The following is a 23973-nucleotide window of genomic DNA, read 5'->3' on the forward strand; positions in this document are numbered from 1 at the left end:
TAAAATATGAGGTCCTTTTTATGCCTCATGGAATTTTAAAATAAATTTTTATAATTTTTCTATGATTTTAAAGTCAGTTGGTAAAAAATAAATTTTCTAATCACAAATTCATGTTCAGTTTAATTTTGTGTATCATGGGATTATTTTTAATAACTCTTTAAATGCTCTTTTTAGCAATTTTCAAACTTACACCTTTCTAGAAATTGAACAGTATATTTCTTTTATATTTACATTCACGCATCTCTTTTATAGCTTTTCATATAAAGAAAAATACTATCAAACAGAAAAAAAGAAATGGAAGTTTATAAGTCCAGAAAAGTGCATTGAAATTCTAATTGCTATTTTAACAATATATATGAAAGAGGTGAAAAATTTCCTAGAACAATCTTATTAATATAGCACCCGAAATATCCTAAGTGTTACTTTGTACCTTTCACCTAAATACATTAACACACAGCAATCTTGTCTGGAAAAATAGGCATCCAGTGGCTGAAAATGGAAAAATGGGACCAAAAGCCAAGAAAATATTACAAGACTGCCCCCTTTGGTACACAAAAATTATAACCACCTCTGGGGTTTTGAAAACTGAATAGAAAGTATTTAGAGTAAAAAAAAAAAAATCAACCTTGCAAACCCATGCCAATATGCAAAAAGATTTCCCACAACTGAAAAATTAGTCACTAAAAATGTTTGTTTTTTACCAAATCCCTTGCTTCCTTACAGAGCAGTAAATGATTCAATAATAAATTATTCATTTGACAAAGAATCATGGGTTCAAGGAAAGAAAGATCCCTGAGAACCATAGTTCCTTAAAAAAAGGAGAAGACTTCATGATGGAAGTGGGGCCTGAAGAAAAATTAATATTCAAACAGACAATAGGAGAGTAGAAGGCATTCTTCATGGAGGCATAAATGCAAAAGCAGTGACAAAACTTAGGTACTCAGTAAAAATTGAATAATAATGAAGTTCTAGTATACAATACTATTTATTATACTACAATTTTATAATATAAAATGAATTATATTGTATATGTGGGAATGGTTCTTGATTTGTTGTTCATTCTCTGAACCACTCTCATCTAAAAATACTTTGGATAATCTAATTCATATTCTGCTTGTTGTTACTTTGGAAAAAAATGGAATAATTTTAATTTCTAGACAGAGAAGCAATGCTTTAGAAGAAAGGTCTCAAGCAAGTTAGTCACTTGTGGTCGAAGCAAATGTGTAAATATGATAAACATCAATGCTACAGAGATTACTCTTCAGCCAACCCTGAGCCTCTGGCAACTTCTGCATTCCTTCCTGTGGTAAACTCTGTCCACTACTGTTATTATCCAAAGTACTTCCCACCATGCTCATGCTCTGGGATTAGATTCTCTCTGGGACAAAAAATGAGGAAATGTAGCAGAAGGGGAATGAGTTCCCAAGGGCAGAAGAATCACAGGCTATAGCCTGGCAGTACTGACCAGTGGCCACTGAAAATCCCTTTGAATTTCTAGCACTCTTGGTCAGAACCACCACCACCCTCAACAGAACCTCATTCTGGTCTTGCATCTGAGGTGTTTCTTGCACAAGCCCAAACAAGCCAACACTTGCCTCGTTGCCTGTAGCATCTCTGAAGCCATGCTTTGGATTCAGGGTGGCAAGGATATTGTCCTTCCGTTTGAATCCTCTCCTTGATGGGCTTAATGACCTTTTGGTCAAATTCTCTCTGTTTTCTGAAGTCCCAGTAGGCAACAGCAGTGTCCGTAGAGAGTCTCCCAGGATGCAGTTGTTTGGGAAGGAGCCATGTGCTGGTGTTACATCCCCGAGGCTGGCAGATAACTGTTGCTCTACATTGACCAGCAGAGCAGGGTCACTGTTGAAATGGGTTGTGGCATACAGATCTGTGAAGGAAACAGGCTGGGAGATGAACCTGCCCTTCAACTCTCTCATGCCTCACTTCCACCTTTAGCTCACTTGGGGTCCAAGGGTCATAATCACCTCTCCCTAGTATACACCCTCAACTCTCTGGATCCTTTCTCTCTTCCTCCACCTGACAAAACCCTAAATCTGGTTAAGTCCACATACTCCAAGCCTATACCAGAGCAGTGGGAAGTGGCTGGAGAACAATTTGCATCTCTTTTCACCGTCTTCGCTTTAAACCCATGACCACTATCTTAACTGGGCCCTTATACTGCCCAGCTAACCTGATACATTACTCTAGTCAATTTACTTTTCTATTCTCTGAGATGACTATTTCACGTCTCTCTTCTCCTCAAACTTCCAACACCTTCTCCTTCCTCACTCTCAGGTGCTGACCTTTGTATTTCCCTGAGTAAAACAGAAGCAATCTGTGCTTCATCTAAGGCCAACCTCTCCACTGGTGGACTGGACTCTACCTCCTAATTACCCAAGAATTTGTTTTTCTTGTAATTGTCCCTTTTCTCTCCTGCATCATTAATTTTCCCTCTACTGGATCATTTTTACCACAATTTCCTTGATCCCATCCTCCTCCAACTATAGTTCCAATCCTCTGCTCCCCTTCATTGCAGAAGTCCTTGAAAGGGTTGTATATTTTCAGTAACTCTATTGCCTTTCTTCCAATTCTTTCTCAAACTCCCCTCAATAAGGCTTTTATTAACCACAAGTCACCTGAAACTGCTCACAAATGCATTGCCAAATCACTTCTCAGTCTCAGGCTTACTCCCGCTCATTTGAAGACATCTGACACTATATTGATTGCTTCTTTCTTCTTGAAACATATTCTTCACCTGGCTTCCAGGACACCACTCCCTCTTGGATTTTTTTCTCCTACCTTACTGGCTGCTTCTTTCTTACTCATCATGCTGGTTTCTCTTCATATACTGGATTTCTAATTGTTGAAGGGCTCAGAATTAGTTGTTAGATCTCTTCTCTATGTATATTCACTGCCTAGGTGAGATCTTATCCAGTCTCAGTTTTAATGCCATCCATACAATTTTAATTCCCTGAACTCAAGGTTAATACATCTAATTGTCAAATAGCATCTCTGAGAAGTTTTAATAGGCACCTCAAACTTAGGATGTCTAAAACCGAATTCTTGATATCTACCCTAAAATCTGATTGTCCTACTCTTTTCTATCTTAGTAAATAAATAACTCCAACTTTCTAGTTACATAAACTCAAAAACTGGGAGTCATCCTTGACCTTTTTTCTCTCACACTTCACCCTCAATCCATCAGCAAGTCATGAGACGTTGTCTTCAGAACACATTCACAATCAATACTTCTCAGCACACCTCCACTGATCTCTCTCTAGCCCAAGCTACCATCACCTCTTATCTGGATTCTAACCTTTAAAATGGTTTTCCAAATTTCTACCTTTGCTCCTGATTTTCTACAGTAATTCTGAAATTAGATCATGTCACTTCTCTGCTATAAACTGTCCGATAGCTTCTGGTCTCACCCAGAATAAAAGTCTGACTTTCTGACTTCATCTACACACTTCACCTCGCTCACTCTGCTGCAACCACACTGGCCTCCTTGTTGTTTCTTGAACAAGCCAAACATGTTCCAGCCTCAGAAACTGCACTTACTATTTCCATTGTCTAGGAAGTTCTTCCCTAGTTATCCATATGGCTTATACTTTCACTTCATTCAAGTCTCTACTTTTATTATATCTCATCAGAGACACTTTCTTTGACCATCCTATCTAAAACATCACCTCCTCCTTATTATACTTTATACCCTTATTTTATTTTTTTCACAACATTTATCATAACCTCACATAAATTTCTATGTTAACTTATTTATCATCTGTCTTACCTCTTTAGAATGGAAGCTCCATGAAAGCAGATATTTTTATATATGGAATTTTATTTTTATTTTCTACTTTATCTGCAGAGCTAGAACAATATCTGGCACATAGTAGGTATTCAATAAATTTTATTTTAAAAATTAATAAATAACTGAAGAGTGGTCTCTAACACCCTAAAACTAGCTTTTTCTGAAAAAGTAACTCAGAATAGAAGGCTAAATGCTACTAGAAATTTGTCTTGGGATTCTATTTAACTAAAATAATATATATGAAGCTCACATCTACAATATATTTCTATAATATAAGTTCACATTTCACTAATATACCTATCATGTTAAACTCATAACCTGCAGATTTCTGGAGGTTCCATGGACCACTGGTAACTCTGAAATATTTAAGAAATACTAATGCAAATTAAGAAATGTTAATTCCAAAACTTCAGTTATACCTTCCATCTTCATGCCTGTGAAAAGGCCTATAAACTGACAGGCAGCTATTACCTGAACTCAGCTTCAAAAGCCTTCCGGTGCTGGAGTCAGGGTTTGACAGAGAAGTCAGTAAGTCTCCACAGGAATGGGATGTGGTAGCCTTCATTTCATTTGAAGGCTTTATGCTATGTTCTCGGTAGTTCTTGCTTCTCTGAGGCCTTTTACAAAGACTTCCATGCAGGGATAGAGTTTGAGAATAATGATTATCATAATTTTCCAGACCAATATCTGATGGTAACTGATAGGGATGAATCTGGCTAGAATCACCCACATCCAGGCGTTTACCCAATAAGGCATCATGGGTAAGCTGATAAGTATCAGGTTTCGTTATCAAGTCCTTTTCTGGAGAAGAACCTGAAGACTTCTTCTCCAAAAAAGATATTCGGTGCGCTTCTCTAGCCATCTTCTCTGGGGATCGGACTGTGGACTGGCGAGGTGAGTAGTGTCTGAATTCTAACCACCAGCAAGGAAAAAAAAAAAAAAAAGAACAAAATACAATGAGAATTCTTCCTGGCCCAGTTAGGGTACCTCTGTATACTGGACATAACTCTGTCTACCAGAAAAAGTTTTCGAGAAGAGATGGTTTATAATTTTGATAAATGGTAGCATAAAGTGATGAAAGGACTTCTACATGGAACAACAACAAAAAAGGTGTTGGATAGTGTGTAAACAGTGAAGAATCTATAACGTTTTGCAGGTAAATTTCATGTCAACCTAATCTTCTTGGAATCTCCTCTTAAAATTGTAGTGTCAGAGTTTTCTAGATGTTATTTTCATATAAAAAACTTGGTGCACCCCCACATGACAATAGTTGTTTTCTTATGTATTCAGTCTACAGACAATAGTTGGTAGGTCTGTGATTTCATAGATTCCTCGCAATGAAGCTAAATGCACTCCCATCCCCAAACTTCACCCAGAGGTTTTAGGTTTACACATTGAGAACTACTATTATAAGCCAATTAAATGACAAGGAATGCAAAACCTGTGAAAATTCCTAACCCAGCTATAAAGCACTTCTTTCAGACAGCTCTATCATCTTCCAAAAACCTCAGAGTGGAGCAAGCTGAGAAGCAGACCGAAAAAAAAAGCCTTTGTGTTCTTTGGGGCTTTCAGAACTGCATATGCTTAAAGGGCTTCTCTAGGAACTAAAAAATACTGTATCTGAGTTAGTCACATTACCTTTAGAAAAGTAGAACCAAGTATAGCTCTATAGGACTTATAAGAATATCATTGTTTTACTTAGGGTCAGCTTACACAGTAGGGACAAGGCTGTAGAACAATATCTTTACATAATAAAAAGAATCTAAGAACAAGTAATGAGATTAGTAATTGAGACTTCCTACTGTTCAAGAAGTTAAAAAAGTGGGGTGATATATGTTCTTAAAAGCATCAAAGAGCTAATGAGCTGGTGAGGAATTTCTAGGCCAAACTCTGGGAAACAGCAAGAACTCATATAGGTAAGTCTAGCATTTAAAGTCACTTTTACCCTACGGAGTTTTAGGGTGACAGGTATAGAAGCCCAAGTACAAGACCCATCCACGGTGAGGCATACAACAAACCACCTCACGGTCCACATTAGATGAAACCTTGAGCAGGATACAACCTTCAGAGTAAAGGCAAAATAAAAATAAACCAGCCCCTGTACTGACTGGTAATCCAAGTTTGCATTATCTGGGTGGTCCTTAGTCTTTGAGCTTAGATCCCGGGGTAATAGTACCTCAGGCACCTGGTAGAAGCAAATGAAACCCTGATCTGGAAAAGACACCCTCATTCAAGACTTTAAATCATTCCTACAAAATAGTTTTTCAAGTATAATAGCCAGTAAATAGCTAACACAAACAATCAAAAAAGGAAATAAGACAACACAAGTGAGAATGAGCAGAAAAAATAGACAACAAACACAGACCCAGAAAAACTTCAGATATTGGAATTAAGAGATGTAGCCTATACAACAGCTATATTTACTATGTTTGAAGAAATATAAAACAAGCTGGAAATTTTCTGCTTATAAAAAAATGACCCAGCATATATGAAAAAGAACCAAAATCAAGTTTATAGAACTGAAAAATAAAGCAATTGAAATTAAGAATTCAGCAGCAGCAGATTAGACACAGCTGAAGATAATGTTAGTGAACTTAAAGATGAGTCAGAAGGAATTATCCAGGATGTAGATCGGACAAAAAAAGATGAAAAATACAAAAGAACAAGAAAACAAAGAGGACAAAGTGAAAATCTCTGACATATATTTATTTAATCAAAAGTCCCTGAAGGACAAGAAAGAGAAAATTGGACACAAACAATATTTGACACTTCCCAGAACTAATGGGACACAATTCACAACACAAGTGTAATAAATACCAAACAGGATAAATAAAATAAATCATCATGACAAAGTGAAACTACAGAAAACCAAAGACAATTGAAAAATCTTAAAAGCAGCTAGAGAAAAAAAGACAGATTATCCTTGCAGGAGTGATAGACTTCCATCTGACTTCTCAAAAGCAACCACAAAGATAAAATACAGCGAAATACCTTCAGTATTCTGCCAACCTAGAAATTTATTTCCAGCAAAAATACCCTTTAATAATGATGGTGAAATAGGGGCATTTTCAGACAAACAAAAAATGAAAGAGTTCATCACCCGTAGACCCATACGAAAGGAAATTCCAAAAGATGTACTGTAAGTTAGAATAAAATGGTCTCAGAAGGGAAACCTGGAATGAAAAAAGAAATGAAGAACAAACAAAATGGTAAATACATGGATAAGTTTAAATGAACATTGACTGTATAAAAATACTATCTTGTGGGTTTTTAAAAAATATAGAGAATTAAAGCCCATAATAGTAATACATAAATCAGGAGGGATTAAAAGGAATAAAGTACTTTAAGGCATTTGAATTAGCCAAGAGTTAAGATATTGATTAATTTTTAAGTTAATCAATAAGTTATATAAGTTAAGGACACATATTGTAGTTTTGGGAATAATACTAAAAGCATAGAAAAAGGCTATAACTTACAAACCAGTAGAGAGAAAAATGGATGAATAAAAACATAATAATAAATCCAACAGAAGGCAAGTAAGACAAAGAAAAACGGAATGGTCAGCCAACACAAAAAGTCAAGAACAAAGGAAGTCAGAATGCCCACGCCTTAATTAGAAAGGCCTTACAGCACTAAGCACCCAGAGGAGCCCCTCACAAAAGCAGAAAAGAGTAGGTTGACCACATAGGGCCCCAGGGCTGAAACATCTCCATCTTCTCCCAAAACCCATCACATCTAGGTTTCTCTGATTAGTGTGGTGAAAAATACTCAGTGACCAAAATATTTACCATCTTCCTGGTGATTATCACTTGGCATCTCCCTTCTTGCCACTTCTTGCATCTAAAAAAAGTTTGAAAGTTCAGGAGAAGGCGAGTTTATTACACCGGGGATTCAGAATACTGTCCTATTAGTGAGCAAGTCCATCCTTGCAAACTAGGGAAACAGACTTTCAAGCAAAGGTCCAGATTTAAGCTTATTTTAAAACAGCCACAATACAAAGTTTCCACAGTTGCTTTGGAATAGGTAAGGAGACCCTTTGAAAATACAAAATATCCTTAGCTGGTAAAGGACATACCAGTTGAGTACTATATTCTCTCTGCTTTAGATAGCCACCCTTTCCACTTTTTTTTTTTTCTGTTTGAAGAACTCCCGTACTTATTTTACCTTCTGGTAAATTTGGTATCGACCACAGGAGCTACTGGGAGATTTAATAGGCTAAAAATTAATCTGAGGCATAAGTAAGCAAAGATTGATACAAAATAGGAAGCCATTGTAGGGTTTGCTTTTGCAAAAATCATCTTAAAATATTCCGTATTTTTTTTTGGTAGCTATGCAGAGACAGAAATCCCACTTCCTATTTCTTAAATGAAAAGGATACACAGTAAGCTATTCAATTTCCCTTTTTCTTTCACTTCAAGAAGTAATTTCAAAGAAGTTGGGGTTTTTTCTTTTAATCTAAAAAGAGCTATTTGACTTTAATTGTAGATTGGAGTATCCTTTGTCTCCATCTCCTTTAAATCAACACTGAGGTACTAAAAATGGGAACTGAAATAGTTTCTAAGTCACTGAAGTAGAATCTTTAAAAACAAAGAAACCAACTAAATACTACTCTATCTTTTCATAAGATGAAGATATTATATACTCAAACTAAAACAATGTCACCAATTTTTTACTAGTACAGTGTTGATTACCCAAATTGTAGATTAATCAGTCTTTGCTTTTTTTTTCTTTTCTCCTTCTGGCTATTTTCAGCAATTTCATTGCTCATAATTTATCAAAAAAATGTAGACAAAGGAGAAGTTGAATATAAAGAAATCAATTCTGCATTATATTCACTCATAAAAAATATGTCTTATATATAATGATTGTATCCCCTCCCATCAATTTCTTTCACTAAAAACTTTTAAAAAGTATTTCCCCCATCTTGCATGATTTCTACCTCCCCATTGCCCACAGCTTCTATGCCATCTTTACCGGTTTTCTCTTTTTCTTTTTTCCCAATGAAGAGGTCTTTGGGAAAGCCACCCCTGAGATGTAAGATTCAGTAATTAAAAGGCAGAGGTAGAAAATGTAAGAAGCAAGGTAACAGGAGATGGAGACATTAGGTAGAGAGGAGACATTTTAAAACCCGCCAAAAAATTGTAACAGTTGTATCCCTGTTTGAAGGCCAAAATAGCTGGCATAAAATGTGCTAAAGTTATATGTACAAATATACTACATTTAATAACAGGTTAGTGGGGGGAGAAGAAAAGGGGGCATTGAAATTAAGGCAGAAGGTCCTTTGCATCCTGTCTTGCCTTTTCCTTTTAAAGGGTCTAAAATGCCTTAATCAAAAAGTCCTTTTAGGCCTTCAGAAATAATTGAGAGTCCACGGAATTACTAGTGTTAATCACGGACTAGTCAACAGATCAGCAGGAAAGCGAATACGTTACCTGTGTCCCCAGTGGGGAAGTATCTAATTTCTGATCTGGTATACAGTTGCCTTGGGTTGTAGAAGTGCTCATTAGGGAATCCTTTATTTCCCGGCTGGGGAAGGGAATAAAAAGTCCTTTGTTTGAGTCTGTGTTAAAAAAAAAGAAAAAAAAAAAAGAGGCATACAATGAAGCACTGACCAGATATCAAAGCCAACATGTCTTATGGAAAATACTAGAAGGGAAGTCACAAGTGAGAGCTAGTTCTGGTACCATCACTTGGAAACCATACATACTTGGGCAAATTGCTTAACTTCTCTGAATCTTTCACCTCATTTGTATAACAGTGAAGATAAAATGTAAACTGCCTATCTCTTAGGGTTGAGGTGATATTAAAACAAGATAATGGGTATGAAATTACTTCATAAATTGTGAAATGCTCAATAAAAATTAAGAAGAAGGCAAACATTTTGCATATATCCTAAGTGATTAATAATGAAGTTTGAGACCAATTCAATAACCTCCAGCTACAGAGGCAGATGGCTGGGAATAGACTCCTGACATCACATATGTCCCAGGCTCTTATCAGCAGTCTGCAGTGATTCGTCATTTCAAACCAGCCTTTTTTTGCCTTGATTTCCTCATTTGAAAAAAGAAAAAGACTAATCAGGACCTATTTCAAAGAGAAGAATGCTAAATGCTTAGGTCTCCCAGTATTTTTTGCCTATGGTTAGAGAAACGACTTTAAAAATAAAAAGGGAAAGCAAATAAAAACTTTATTCTAGTCCTGGCCACTCTGGAAACTGTAATCAAAAAGAGCTAGCTAGGATTTCCATTAGATTATAACAGTTGTACAAAAATTTTTGTATATTCTTGATCAATGCTTATTAATTGTAGAATTCTGGGCTTTGGGGTCTTCTGGGGGAACTTGAATGAAAACAAGAGTTTGTTTGTTTGTTTGTTTGTTTGTTTGTTTGTTTGTTTGTTTGTTTAGGGAGGTTTCTTTCCTAGCAAGATTGTGTAAAAATTAAGATAGTTTAAAAAACTTGGGCCTTAATCCCTTCTGCCCTTCTGCTAGTTCTCATCTGCAGGCTCTGACAACAAAAAGCTACTAGAAGTCAGGGCAAGGGAGAACATAGAGTGAATAACGCCAGCCTTTTGAAAATCCAGCCCCTCAGTCCATTTGGGGTTCTAAAATGCTTCCTATTTCTGAGTTGCCTTCTGGGGCCGAAATGTACTACTTCACCACAAGATGCTCTTCCACCATTGTACTTGACAGAACCACTTTCCTCAAAGTGACATAAGTTCTCAAAGTTTATGTTCTCTGGTTCCTATCACAGTAGTAACAGATAAAACAAGGTGAAGCAGAAATTGCTGGTGTTAACCTGATTCTTAGCAAGAAAATGAGAATGGTTACTGAGCTGTGACTTTGGGTTCCGGGTTCCTCTTACCCTTACCCTACAGAACAACACTTACACTTCCCAGTATCCAAGACATTGCTCCATCCCAGTTTTCCTCCTGCTGCGTTAGTGTTCTTTTCTGGATGCACAGGTTCTTTTTCTTTCAACCTATTTCTTGGTACAAGCAAATCCATCCCCCAAGGTCCAAACTCTTTGCTGAACGCTATCATACCTTCTCTTTGGTTTCAGCTATCACCAAAATTTGACGACCCTAAATCTAAATCTCTTAACTCTGATTACTCTTTTGCTATCCAGACCTAAGTTTCTTGAACTGTGCCCCACAGATTAAAAAGCTGGTATTTTCTAAGCCAAACTCATTAAATCTTCACTTCCAGGCCTATTTCTGTTGGTGGCCCCCACCTCTACCCCCAACCCCCATCTTAATATTAGCATTACTGTTCACCCAATCCTGCAAGATAGAAACTTGTTCTTTGACTCTCACTCATCTCAAATCTCAATCAATTACCAAGTCTTTTGGAGGGGGAAATCTCTATTTTAATTGAGGTAAATTCATATACCATACAATTCACCCCTTTACAGTGTACAATTCAGTGATTTTTAGTCTATTCACAAAGTTGTGCTACCATCATCGCTGTCTAATACCATCACCCCAAAAGAAACCCATTAGCTATCACTCTCAATTCTCTCCTCCCCACCAGACTTTCAACTATCAATATACCTTCTGATCCTATGAATTTGCCTATTCTAGACATTTCATGTAAATGGAATAATAAAATATTTGACCTTTTGTGTCTGGTTTCTGTCACTTAACATGATGTTTTCAAGATACACATTGTAATATGTATCAGTAATTTGTCCCTTTTTAGGGTGAATAATATGCCTTATATGGATATACCATATTTTGTTTATCCATTCATCAGTTGATGGGTTTTTTGGCTATAACGCTGCTTTTATTCCTGTACAACTATGTTTAACTTTTTCAGAAGCTGCCAAATTGTTTTCCAAAGAAGCGATACCATTTTATTTTCTATTAGCAATATGTGAGGGTTCCAATTTCTCCACATCTTTGCCTTCACTTGTTATCTGCCTTTTTTATTCTAGCCATCCTAGTGGTTGTGAAGTGGTATCTTCTTGTGGTTGATTTGCATTTTCCTAATGGATAGTGACATTGAGTATCTTTCATGTGCATGTTGGCTAGTTGCATATATTCTTTGGAGAAATGTCTATTCAATCCTTTGCCCATTTTCTAATTGGGTTGTCTTTTTGTTATCGAGTTGTAAGAGTTCTTTATATAGAATGAATACTAGATTCCTGTTAGATATATGATTTGCAAATATTTTCTCCTATTCTGTGGGTTGTCTTTTTGATAGTGTCCTTTGAAGCACAAAAGTTATAATTTTTATCAAGTCTAATTCATCTACTTTTCCATTGGTTGTTACGCTTCTGGTGTCATATCCAAGGTATAGGCTCACTCTTAACAAAAAGAAAACTGACGGGGGCCGGCTGAGTGGCTCAGTTGGTTAAGAGCTCGCTCAAGAGTTTGAGCTCTGAGCAACAGCGGTTCAATTCCTGGCTCAAGCTGAGCTGCTGCTGAGCTGCCAACAGGTAGCAGGATGGCTCAGCTAACAAAAAACAAAAAACAAAAAAAAACTAATGACTCGCTCTGCTGCCATTATGACTAAGCATGTCATTTACCACAATTGAAAAAAAATCAGGAAAAAGAAGCAGTTTGCATTTTGAGATAATTTTTTTTCTTGTCTTATACTTCATTTTCTTCAGATGTAAAAGATACCCAGCACTTAATTCCAAAAGCAAATGTAATTATGACATTGTCCAGTCCAGGTTTTTATACCCACATAACCAATGTGATAGAACAATAATTCAACAGATTTTTACCACTGAAAACTGCTTGATATTTGTAATGACAGAGAAATGGCTTTATAATGATAGTTATAAAGAACTAATAGTTGGCTACTTCAACTACCAGTAATCATAGGTGGATGAGGCCCTGCTTCACATGTTTGTCAAAAATCATGCAATCCAAATGAGGTTGAAACAGATGCACTGCCCAGATCCCTTCAAAGGAAGGACTTGTTACCCAGATCTGGGCAACAAGAGCTGTTTTGCTCTTGAGTCTGTCTCAGCTATCGAGAACTACCTCTTGACGTCATGCCTTTCCATAGGTGGCCTACATCCAGTGACTGAATGAGGCCCAGGCATTTGCCTGGTATGGGACAGTCTCAGGAGCAGTCCTCACTCAGATCGCTCCCTCTGCTCAACCTTTCTTCCTCTCTTTCCTTTTGGTGCTGATCTCTAATAAATATCTGTACTTTAGATTCAACTAAGACAAATTTTTAAGAGCAGAAATGACTTGTCTAGCACTGGTCTCCAAAATAAATGAAGTCTTGAGCCATTTCAAGTTGCTAATCCCAATGAAAAATCAACTTCATCCCTGAACTTTTGAAATATTAATACATGATAACCATTGCAGATAATCATGAAAGGAAATCAGTGATTTTTATCCCACAATTAACAAATTGCCTGTAACCTTAGTAAACTTGTATTTTTTCCCCTTAAATATCTGATATGTCTTTTATTCAGAAATTCAGCTCTTCACCCTGGCAAAACAGTGCAGGTAAAAATACTTAATGTGTTAGCTCCAGGTTTTCTTCTCATATTCTCGAGAATTTAATCGACCTCTACTTCCTCATTTGCATTCACACTTCCTCATATTACTACCCTACATCATGCAGGCCCTCATTGTCTCCCACTTGGACAACAGCCTCCAGTTGCTGCCCATCTAAATCTAGCTTGAGTTATCCCCCTAAATCACACATTTAAGCATGCCTCCCATCTAAAACAAACACCTTTGTTACCATTTTCAAGAGAATAAAATGAAAATGATTACTAGAGAGGCCCTTTGCAACTTGGGTTTTAGTCTAGCACAGCGGTTCTCAACCTGTGGGTCGCGACCCCTTTGGGGGTCAAACGACTCTTTCACAGGGGTCACCTAAGACCATCGGAAAACAAAAAGATATTTACATTACTATTCATAACAGTAGCAAAATTACGGTTATAGAGTAGCAACGAAAATAATTTTATGGTTGGGAGTCACCACAACATGAGGAACTAACTGTATTAAGGGGTTGCGGCATTAGGAAGGTTGAGAACCGCTGGTCTAGCACCTTAGCTCCAGCCACAAACTGAATCACTTTCCAAATCACTTTCCAAACAGCAGTAGCAAAACATGTGTGTTTTGCTACTGCTGTTCTCTCTGCATTGAATGCCCAACTCTGCACACTAAATTCTATTTGAATGCCCAATTTACATGTTTCCTCTTCTGTGAAAGCTTTTTTAAGGCCCCCAGCTAATACGAACTACTATTGCCTATCCCCTATAGTATTTTTTTTAAAGATTTTTATTAGGGAATTGGGGGATGGGAACAACGCTGGGGAGTTGGTGGAAGGGGAACAGACAAGGGAACAGACAAGTTGCTGTCGTTTTGTTCTTTAGTCTAGTTATGGAGGACATTGCTTCACTGGCCCAAGTTGGCATCATCATTGCGCTCTTCCCAGGCGAGGCAGATCAGTCGCCAGCTTCTGGACAGCCGCTCACTGGGGCTGCTGGCTACACACGGTAGCTGCTGGCTACACATGGTAGCCCATGGCAACCCAGTGCAGCAGGGGTTGCAACCTACGCCGTAGCCGGCAACTCATGGCAACCCAGCTCCAAGTTGAGCTGTTGTTCAGCATCTTAGCTGTAGAGGGCAGTGTCACTGGCCCTCATATGTGGGATCCGAACCAGGGCCCTCTGGTGTCCCAAGCCAGCTCTTAACCAATGTGCCACTCGGCCGGCCCTCCCCTATAGTTCTTTATCTCTGCCACAGTCGAATTCTTGTCTCAGCCTCACTCGTACCTAATCAACCGTGATAAATCTCTCTAGACTGGGAGTATCTGAAGATTTGACACTGTTGTTTCATTTCCTTATGTGCCTACCTTCTAACACAGGATCTGCCCACTACATACCCTTGTCTGCTGAATTGCTCTAATTTTCACTGTGGCAAAGATTGCCAATTGCTGCCCACCATATCCATTATTCGCTGCTTAGAACACACCCTAATAAAAGCCCTAGACTGCCAACATCTGGATTTCTTATGAGAGAGAAATGAATTTCTAGCCACTATTTGGGGAGGTCTCTGCTATTCCAATCCTGATTTTTATCCAACTATAATATTATCATGGTGGGCCGGCCGAGTGGTGCGTTGGTTAGGAGTTGGCTTGGGACGCCAGCTCTGAGAAGCAGGGCCCGGTTCGGATTCCACATGCGAGCCAGTGATGCTTGCCCTCTACAGCTAAGATGGTGGACAACAGCTCCACCTGGAGCTGGGCTGCCATGAGTTGCTGGCGAGGGCGTAGGCTAAAGTGGAGCTGCAGTGGGCTGCCATTAGCTACCGTGAGTGGCTGGCAGCCAGCATGAGCTGCCAAGAGCCTCCATGAGTGGCCGTCCAGTGGCCGGTGACCAATCTGCCTCACCAGGAAGAACGCAATGATAATATCAACATGGGCCAGTAAAGCGACGTCCTCCACAACTAGAAGAACAAAAGGACAGTAACTTGTCTGTTCCCCTTCCCCGATTCCCAAACGTTGTTCCCCTCCCCCTAATTCCCCAATAAAATCTTTAAAAAAATAAAATAAAATAAAATACCATCATGGCTAAACCAAGAGAAGAGAAGGATCACCAGGTTGAAATGGGATGGATCAATGAGTTATATAAAAAAAAGACAATGACACATCTGCTAGACTCAGGAATGAGCCACTGAGGGTGACTGGTGAATTTTTCCTTGCTATTTAAAAATAAGATATTCATTAGATCAGTACATTTTAAGTATTATTCTATTTGAAGGCAAAAGGAATGGGCTAAAAGGGTAAGCAGAGTTCCTTTCAACTCACAAAGTACATGTGTACTATATGCATAGGCTACAGGATAAATGTAAATTATCTCCAGTAAGCATTCATTGCTCTCCAGTAATCTGACGTTTCCCACCCAACACAAACCTTCTGCCCAAACCATATCATCACTCAACTATCTCCATGACCTGCTATTCCCATTACCACTTTCACACAACTGTTCACACCAATCCCACCAACTACAATGCCCTCCCCCTCCTTTCAGGCCATCCCAATGCTCTACAGTCTGAGGGCTAATGGCTTTGTTTCCACATCTACCACAAAACCTTTTCTCATCTGCTCCTAGCACACGCTGAGATTCTATAGCATGAGCCCATCCACATCAGTGTTTCTCAAACTCAGTATTCTCATAAACTCTGAGAATATGAATCCAGTTTGAGAAAGTTCAATTTCAAAGACTCAGTATATAAAAAGATATTTTAAAAAGCCAATTGTATTGGGTGACAGTTGGCAGTTTCTTAGATAATTAAACACTTGGGTATTTACCCAAAAAAGTTTAAAATTTATGTCTACCTGCACATGGATGTTTATAGCAGCTATTCATCATTGCCAAAACTTGGACGTAACCAAGATGTCCTTCAGTAGGTGAATGAATTAACGTGGTACAACCAGACAATGGAATATTATTCAGCACTAAAAAGAAAGGAGCTATCAAACCATGAAAAGACATGGAGGAACCTTAAATACATTTTACTAAGTAAGAGAAGTTAATCTGAAAAGGCTACATAGTATGATTCTAACTATATGACATTCTGAAAAAGGCAAAACTATGGAGATGAGGAAAGACGGCAGAGAAGGAAGTACACTGCATCTGTCTCCCATCTAGGCAACAACTGCACTGGTCTGTCTGATATAATTATTCTGGAATTCTGGAGCCTATTGAAGGCTTGCAGGGAAAGGCTTAGAAAGTAAATTGGTGTTAATTTACTTTGGTCAATTTCAGCTCTTAGCACAGTGGCAGCTACCCATGCCCTACCCCTCATACAAGAGAATGAAGTTGGACCCTTACCTAACACCATCTACAAAAATTACAGTGGATCAAAGACCTTAATGCATGACCTAAAACTATAAAACTCTTATAAGAAAACAGAGGAAATGCTTCATGACATTGGATTTGGCAATATCTTGGATGTGATACCAAATGCAAAATAACAACAACTAAAAATGGACTTCATTAAAAATTTAAAAATTTTATGCGTCTGAAAAGAATATCCACAGAGCAAAATGGTATTTTCTATTTCCAGAGTATATAAACCAGAAGATAAGTTATGGAGGTTTACAAAAAAAGGAAAATTTTTTTTATTGAGAAATCAAAAAAGTTTCACTGAAAAGGATGGACTTTGAGTTGGGTCATAAAAGATAGGATTTTGATTAAAGCATTCTAAGCAGAAAGGACACTATTAGTTCAGGGGCAGAGGAAGGAGAAAGGAAGAGCTATTTGAGGAGGAGGGAATGGTTTGGTTTGATTCAAACCCTGGACATTGAGGTTGAGAAATACAAGATAAGGTTTCAGGTTAGGCTGAAGAGATAAACTGCAGGCAGAGTTTAGGGGAGCCTTGTATGTCAGATTAAGGAGTCTTAATTTAGTAGGTACGTGGGAGCCATGGAAGTTTTTGATCAGGCAAATTATCACAGCTGAGTTTTAAGAGAACTAATCTGACAGGAAAATACAAAATAAACTAAAGGAAGAAGAAACTGGGAGGCAGCATGGTGTAATGGTTAAGGGGACTTGGATGACAGATGGACCAGAGATTGCATCCCAGCTCTGCCACTTACTGTATAACTAGAGCAAGTTATTTCATCTCTTTGGGTCTCAGTTTCCTCACCTGTAAAACAAGGATAATTATAACCACCTTCAAGGTTGCTGGGAGGGTTAAATGAGATAATGCACAGGGCCTGGCCCAGAGTTTACACTCAGGAAATGATAGCTATTAAGCACGCCTGTTAAGAGACTATTAGGAAAGGGAAAGGAAGGCTTGTCGATTGTGGTTCCTACTATAGAGTATGAACATTCAGCTGGACTTTAGGGGAGAAGAAACATCAACCACTAAGGTTCTGAGCCTGAGTAATGGGAAAGTGGAGGTAACGCTGATGAAACCTTAGGAGCTGTTTAGGGCTGGAGGAAAGTGATTTGTTTGGTTTTTTAACGTGTTTAGCTTGAGGGGCTAGAGAGTTATCCAGTGGTGATTCCAAGTGTATATTACTAGTTGGTCAACAGAAATGGGGGACTGGTGCAGAAGGGGACTGGTACAGGTTGTCAAAGCTAGACTAACATATTTAAGAGTCATCTACAGGAGGAAATAAAGCAAGCTGTAGCAATAGATAAGATCAATAAAGGCAAAGAGTAGAGAAAGAAGAGAGTCTGAAGACATAGCCAGGGATGCTTATTTTAGGGGTATGGGGAAAGAGAGAGGAACCTTTGAAAGAAAGAAAGATTATGTGGTTAGGAGAGTAAGATGAGGATCCAAGACAGTGGAGTTTCCCTGCCTATTCTAAAGGATTGGTGAGAAAGGAGTTTTGAACAATTGAACTAGTGACTGTTCTCCAGAAAGTTTTCTCCTAGCCTGTGGCAGTACCATTAACACGGCATAACCACTTTAGTCATATTGAATTACCAACAGTACTTACAGGCCAACACTCCCCAGGGATCGAGCACAAACAATTTTCAGTGGAAAGCAAAGCTCTTTAATGTTTCAAAATTGCAAAATTAATTTTATATTAAAAAAAAAATCCAGGCAACAGCTGGAGCTTCTAAGAACCTTTAGAAATAAGCCCTGTGTCAAGTAAAGCAGTTGATTTTCAGTAGAGATTGTGTACTTTAAAACATTTTAATTCATGGAGTGAATTTTTGTATGTGCTAATGATGTAATATGACATAAATGAAGTTTAATTCAGCTCCTACTAAAAGGCAAATTATGCTTCAATGTATCTTTGTCTTTCTGGGAATGAATATATAAATGCTTGTACCCCGAAAAATGACAGGGAAGCTATATACCAAATTAACTGGGATTCTCTTTAGGGAATAGGCTTATAAGTGATTATATTGTTATTCTTCATGCTTTTCAACATTTTCCAAAATTATTACAATAAAATTTCATCAATTTTGAAACACAAAAAATGCTATTTAAAATGAAATAAGGGCCAGCCGAGTGGCGCGTTGGTTAAGAGCTGGCTTGGGATGCCAGCTCTGAGCAGCAGGGCCTTGGTTCGGATCCCACATGGGGGCCAGTGACACTGCCCTCTACAGCTAAGATGGTGAACAACAGCTCGACCTGGAGCTGGGCTGCCGTGAGTCGCCCGCAACGGCGTAGGCTGCAGCCCCTGCTGCAGTGGGCTACCATAAGCTACCGTGTGTGTGTATGGCTGGCAGCTGGTGTGAGCTGCCAAGAGCCGCCGTGAGCGGCTGTCCAGAGGCCGGTGACTGATCTGCCTCACCCGGGAAAAGTGCAATGATAATACCAACCTGGGCCAGTGAAGCAAAGTCCTCCACAACTAGACTGAAGAACAAAAACGACAGCAACTTGTCTGTTCCCCTTCCTCCAATTCCCCAGCGCTGTTCCCCTTCCCCAAATTCCCAATAAAATCTTTAAATAAATAAAATGAAATAAAGCAATGCATGGTCCATGACCTACATACATTGAGACTTCCAAGAAAGGAAAGTAGAAACCATACCTCACTATGGTTTATTTTACCATGAAATACTATGAAAATGACTTGTCAATAAATGATCAATATATTTAAGAGTCATCTACGGGAGGAAATAAAGTAAACAGTGGAAATAGATGAGATCAATAAGGGCCAAGAGTAGAGAAAGAAGAGAGTCATGGAAAGATAAGAAGGCAGGAAAATAAAATACTGTATATTAGACACTGAAAACCCTTAATGTCTAAACTACACAGTCCACCTATTAAAGTTATTGCTGGGATTTTAAAGATTGATTTTTAGAGCTTGTATATAATTCAATAGATTCTTGAAAGTGACAGAAGCCTCCACTCAGAAGAAAGTTTTCTCAAGTAAAAGGTCATCTGATGAGTGCCAGGTTAATCCACAAGGGTCCACTGCATGCAATTTCTCTACTAGAAAGCTTTCTCCTAGCCTGTGGCACAACCATTAATGTGGCATAACCACTTTACTCATACTAGATTACCAACAATGCTTACAGGCAGCACTGTCCAGGAATACAGCATAAACACAGGAGATTCTGCAGCTGCCAAGGTTCAAAGCAGAGAAGCCCAGAAAGACAAGTATGTGGGCTGCATTGATGCAGATGAGTCATGAGTCTCGGGCTGATGAATAAATCACCTTAGCAATGCTAAGGGGTTTGTGGAGACTGGCAATGCCATTTTCAGGATGTACTAATGATGTAAAATGATACAAATGAAATTGAACTCTGAGTACAGTTTGTGCTTCGATGGGTTCTGGCTTAGGCCTGTTCAATAAATAGGGCGCTGCTGGCAGTGAGAGAAAGGAGGAAAATCAGAGCTGGTAAGTCTTGTGTTTGCTTCAAATCTATGTTATTTCTCAAACTATTCTGTCTTCATTCGACCCCAGATTGGCCGTGAAAGCTGAAACAAAGTTTTCATCATTTGAGATTAGAGAGAGAAAACTTACCAGTTTCAATCCTGTTATCAACATCAGCACTGACTTTTGATGCAGAGCTCTCATCTGTCACACAGGTTTTCATTGTCTTCTCCCTAGAGCTGCCACATAGAATAATTTATTTAAAACTCAAAAGAAGCCTTCTGAGATCGCCAGTAAATTCTATTTAGGAAACACTAATTCATGGTGATCACATTTTAAAATGCTCTAAAACATTAATTTCACAAATATTTCCATTAAAGCCATTTCTTTTAAATTCATATTTTTACTGAGAATATGAGAGAGAAGGATGCTATCGTTCAGCCTTTAAAGTACGAAAGCCAGAAAATTCGGAACTTAGACACTATGTTTTCTTGATACAAGCTGAGGTCTGAATGATTGAAGGAATAAGATAGTTTCTTTTGAATTAAAAACTCAGGTCACAGAATGGAAGGTTCTGCTACCAAGAAGTATAGTGGAGACAACTATGGCATTAGTTAGAAAACAGACAAGAAAGGCAGGTGTTTGCACGTGACTGATGATCTCTAGTTAGATTGGGAAGTACAGTAAGCACAGACAACCTAGACTATGAGCCAGGCACTTTATACCCACCATTTCATTTAGTCATAAAAGCTCCCCTATTATCTATTATCTCCACTTTATTGGTTGGGGGAACTAGGACTCAGAAAGGCTTAAAAAAACTTCAACCCAAGGTTGGGGGGCTTGTAAGATAATACTGGGCACATGAGTAACATTTAACCTCTGGTTTTGCAATCATGATATGGTAACTAAACAGAAATATAATGGCACTAATTATTTCCCTTACTAGAAAGTTTATTCGGTTATACATTAATTCATCTCTGTATTTCTGGAGTAAACAGAGTACTCTAATACATTTAAAATGGCAATTAGGGGCCGGCTGAGTGGCGCGATGGTTAAGAACTGGCTTGGGACGTCAGAGGGCCCCGGTTCGGATCCCACATATGAGGGCCAGTGACACTGCCCTCCACAGCTAAGATGCTGAACAACAGCTCAACCTGGAGCTGAACTGCCGTGAGTCGCCGGCGACGGCGTAGGCAGTGGGTTGCCATGGGCTACCGTGTGTAGCCAGCAGCCAGCGTGAGCGGCCAGCAGCCGCAGTGAGCGGCCGTCCAGAAGCCGGCGACTGATCTGCCTCGCCCGGGAAGAGCGCAATGATGGTGCCAACTTGGGCCAGTGAAACATCCTCCACAACTAGACTGAAGAACAAAAAGACAGCAACTTGTCTGTTCCCCTTCCCCCAATTCCCCAGCACTGTTCCCATCCCCCCAATTCCCCAATAAAAATCTTAAAAAAAAATGGCAATTAGTTTACTAAATGTATATACAAATGAGTTTTTAGAAACATCCTATTTTGTTCTATTGCAGGGTGAACTTTATATAAATTAACCTCAATAAACCTGACTTTAAAAACAGGGAACTGAAAAGAAAATAGGGAACTAAGGATGCTCTATGAGGCTTAAATTATAAAACATATAAAGGATTCAGAGCAGAGATAGGCAAGGTCACTGGAACAGAGAAGGTTCTCAGGCCAAGAGGCCTTGACTTCATTCATTCATCATTCAACAAATTACTTCTCAGCACCTTATATGTGCCAGGCACTGTTCTAGGCACGAGGGATACTGTATAAATAAGACAAGCAAGGTCTTTGCTCTCATGGAGCTTATGTTCTAGTGGAGGAGAAAGGCAATAAACAAGCAGCAAATAAAAAACTCATTTGGAGAAAGAATATTGAATGTTGTGGAGATATGTTCATGATATCAAATTTAAAAATAGTATGTAGACAAAGCAATTACTATAAAATAAATATATATTTATTAATTTTTACTCATAGATTTACATGTTATATACTATTAATTATTATTATTATTATTATTATTATTATTACATACACACACATACATATACCTAAGACTAAAAGGATATTTACCATAATATAACTAGTGTTTATTTCTGGGCATGGGATTATGAGTTACTATTTTATTCCTCATGGTGTGTGTGTGTGTGTGTGTGTGTGTGTGTGTGTGTGTGTGTGTGTACTTTCCAAATTCTCAACAATAAGCATGCATTACTTTTATCTTCAGGAAAAAAATATTAATAGATATATGTACATGTGTCTATAGGTACATAGATATCTGGAAGGCTGTATACCAAATATTGCTAATATTAATAGTTAACTCTTGGTAGCAGAATATGGGGTGATTTTGACATTTTTCAACTGTACTTTTCTGTATTATTTAATCTGTAATGGACTTCTATTTTTCAAAAATAATAAAGCTACTTTTTTAAAAAGCATGCATTTTGGAATAGTAGATACGGTACCCTATTTTGATAGTGGTTTAGTGTCAAGGAGTAGAAAAATCTACCATTCAGATACTTTAGAGCTTCAACATCTATTTGCTTTTGGTTTTGTAGAGAAATAATTCTCTTGTCATCCATTAACAAATGTATGTCTAATAACCCTGCCCATGGTAGCTAATTTTTCTAATTCAATAGGGAAAGACCATGTACTGATTTATAACTCTACCAAGAAAGGGTTTGTAAGCATTTATGGGGATCATAAGTTATCTCATAGTATATCTATCTATAAGCTTTGAACAACTTTATAGAATTTACAACAATTATATATAAAGCAGACCCAATAGTTCAAGAAAACAGGAATGTTCCCACTGAGGGCCAGATTCTCATCCCAGATAAATCTCAATATGTTGAATAGATATGTTTATTCTTGATCTGAGGATTCTTACACTTGTGGAGATTTCTGCTGGAAAATGAAGAAAGTTAAGCAGGAATTCTCTACTCTCTATGTCCAGAGAGCCAAAGTAAAAAATTTTTTGCAAAGAATCTTCTTACCTTTTTTCCACCTCTAAAAGAAAATTTTCACTGTTGCCCAACTGACTAAAATGCAGCTTGGCAGCTTTTCTCTCACTTTCTCGTACAGCTCTGTCATCTGGAAGCAAAAACCATGATCTGAGCATGTTTCTTTTTTGGAGTAAACAGTAGTGAATCAGAAAACCATATTCACAGAGTAAAAACCAAAGACCAGTCTTATCTTTTGTTAGAGACAAGTCACAAAATAATGCTATTATGTTGTCACTGGACCAAGCAGTAACTCAGGGAGACTAGTCAGATACCATAGCAACAACTGCCACATAGGTGTAACTACCCCTGCAGGAAAGGAGAGAGAGCTCAGGCAGCAAACAATCCAAATGACCCAATCACAAAGCTGAAAGTTACTCCTTTTCTGAAAGACTTCACTTAGTTTCCCTATAATAACTTTCCCAGGGGCATATGAAATCGAATTTTATATCAATAAATGTATAATCAACAATAAAATTATTGTACAGACTAGCTCATTTGAAGGAATATTTATCGTTCCCTGCCAACTGAGCCCCACAGATCTGTTGTACTCATTTTCTATTGCTAATACAGTTGCAAAGTTGATGAACCTGGAAAAATAAATCTTAACTTTCTGTTGGAAACTTTCTGTTGGGGAGGAAGTGGTGGTGAAACCATCAACTGAAGCAAACTAAAGCTGGAAGTAACTGATAAAATCATAGATTGTCATTCAATAAACAATTAAAGGACTCGTCATACATCCTGCCAACAAAAGTTACATAAATATTGACTAATAAACAAATATATCCTGCCAGTGCACAATCTGAGCCAACATCCAAAAGGGTAGGAGGCAGCTGGTTTAAAGTGAGATTCTGGGACAAGGAACAGGGGAGGAGGGTCTCACCCAGTTTCTCC

At 38.2% G+C, this 23973-nt stretch overlaps 1 protein-coding gene across 1 annotated transcript in view; it reads right to left on the bottom strand.

The window, feature by feature from the left end:
• LRRC36 (leucine rich repeat containing 36) overlaps positions 1-23286 on the bottom strand; it is a 34109-nt gene extending 10823 nt beyond the window's left edge. Inside the window, exons 1-6 of the mRNA XM_019656608.1 lie at positions 23074-23286; positions 20216-20304; positions 9238-9365; positions 7594-7645; positions 4277-4717; positions 1596-1885 (exon numbers count right to left, since the gene is read on the bottom strand). Coding sequence (XP_019512153.1) covers positions 1596-1885; positions 4277-4717; positions 7594-7645; positions 9238-9365; positions 20216-20304; positions 23074-23198 — 1125 coding nt within the window. The 5' untranslated portion in view covers positions 23199-23286. The remainder of the gene's footprint in view (positions 1-1595; positions 1886-4276; positions 4718-7593; positions 7646-9237; positions 9366-20215; positions 20305-23073) is intronic.
• Positions 23287-23973: the final 687 nt, after the last annotated feature.

This window comes from Hipposideros armiger, unplaced genomic scaffold (genome assembly GCF_001890085.2).
Source record: "Hipposideros armiger isolate ML-2016 unplaced genomic scaffold, ASM189008v1 scaffold_9, whole genome shotgun sequence".
In the NCBI taxonomy this organism is placed as follows: Eukaryota; Metazoa; Chordata; class Mammalia; order Chiroptera; family Hipposideridae; genus Hipposideros; species Hipposideros armiger.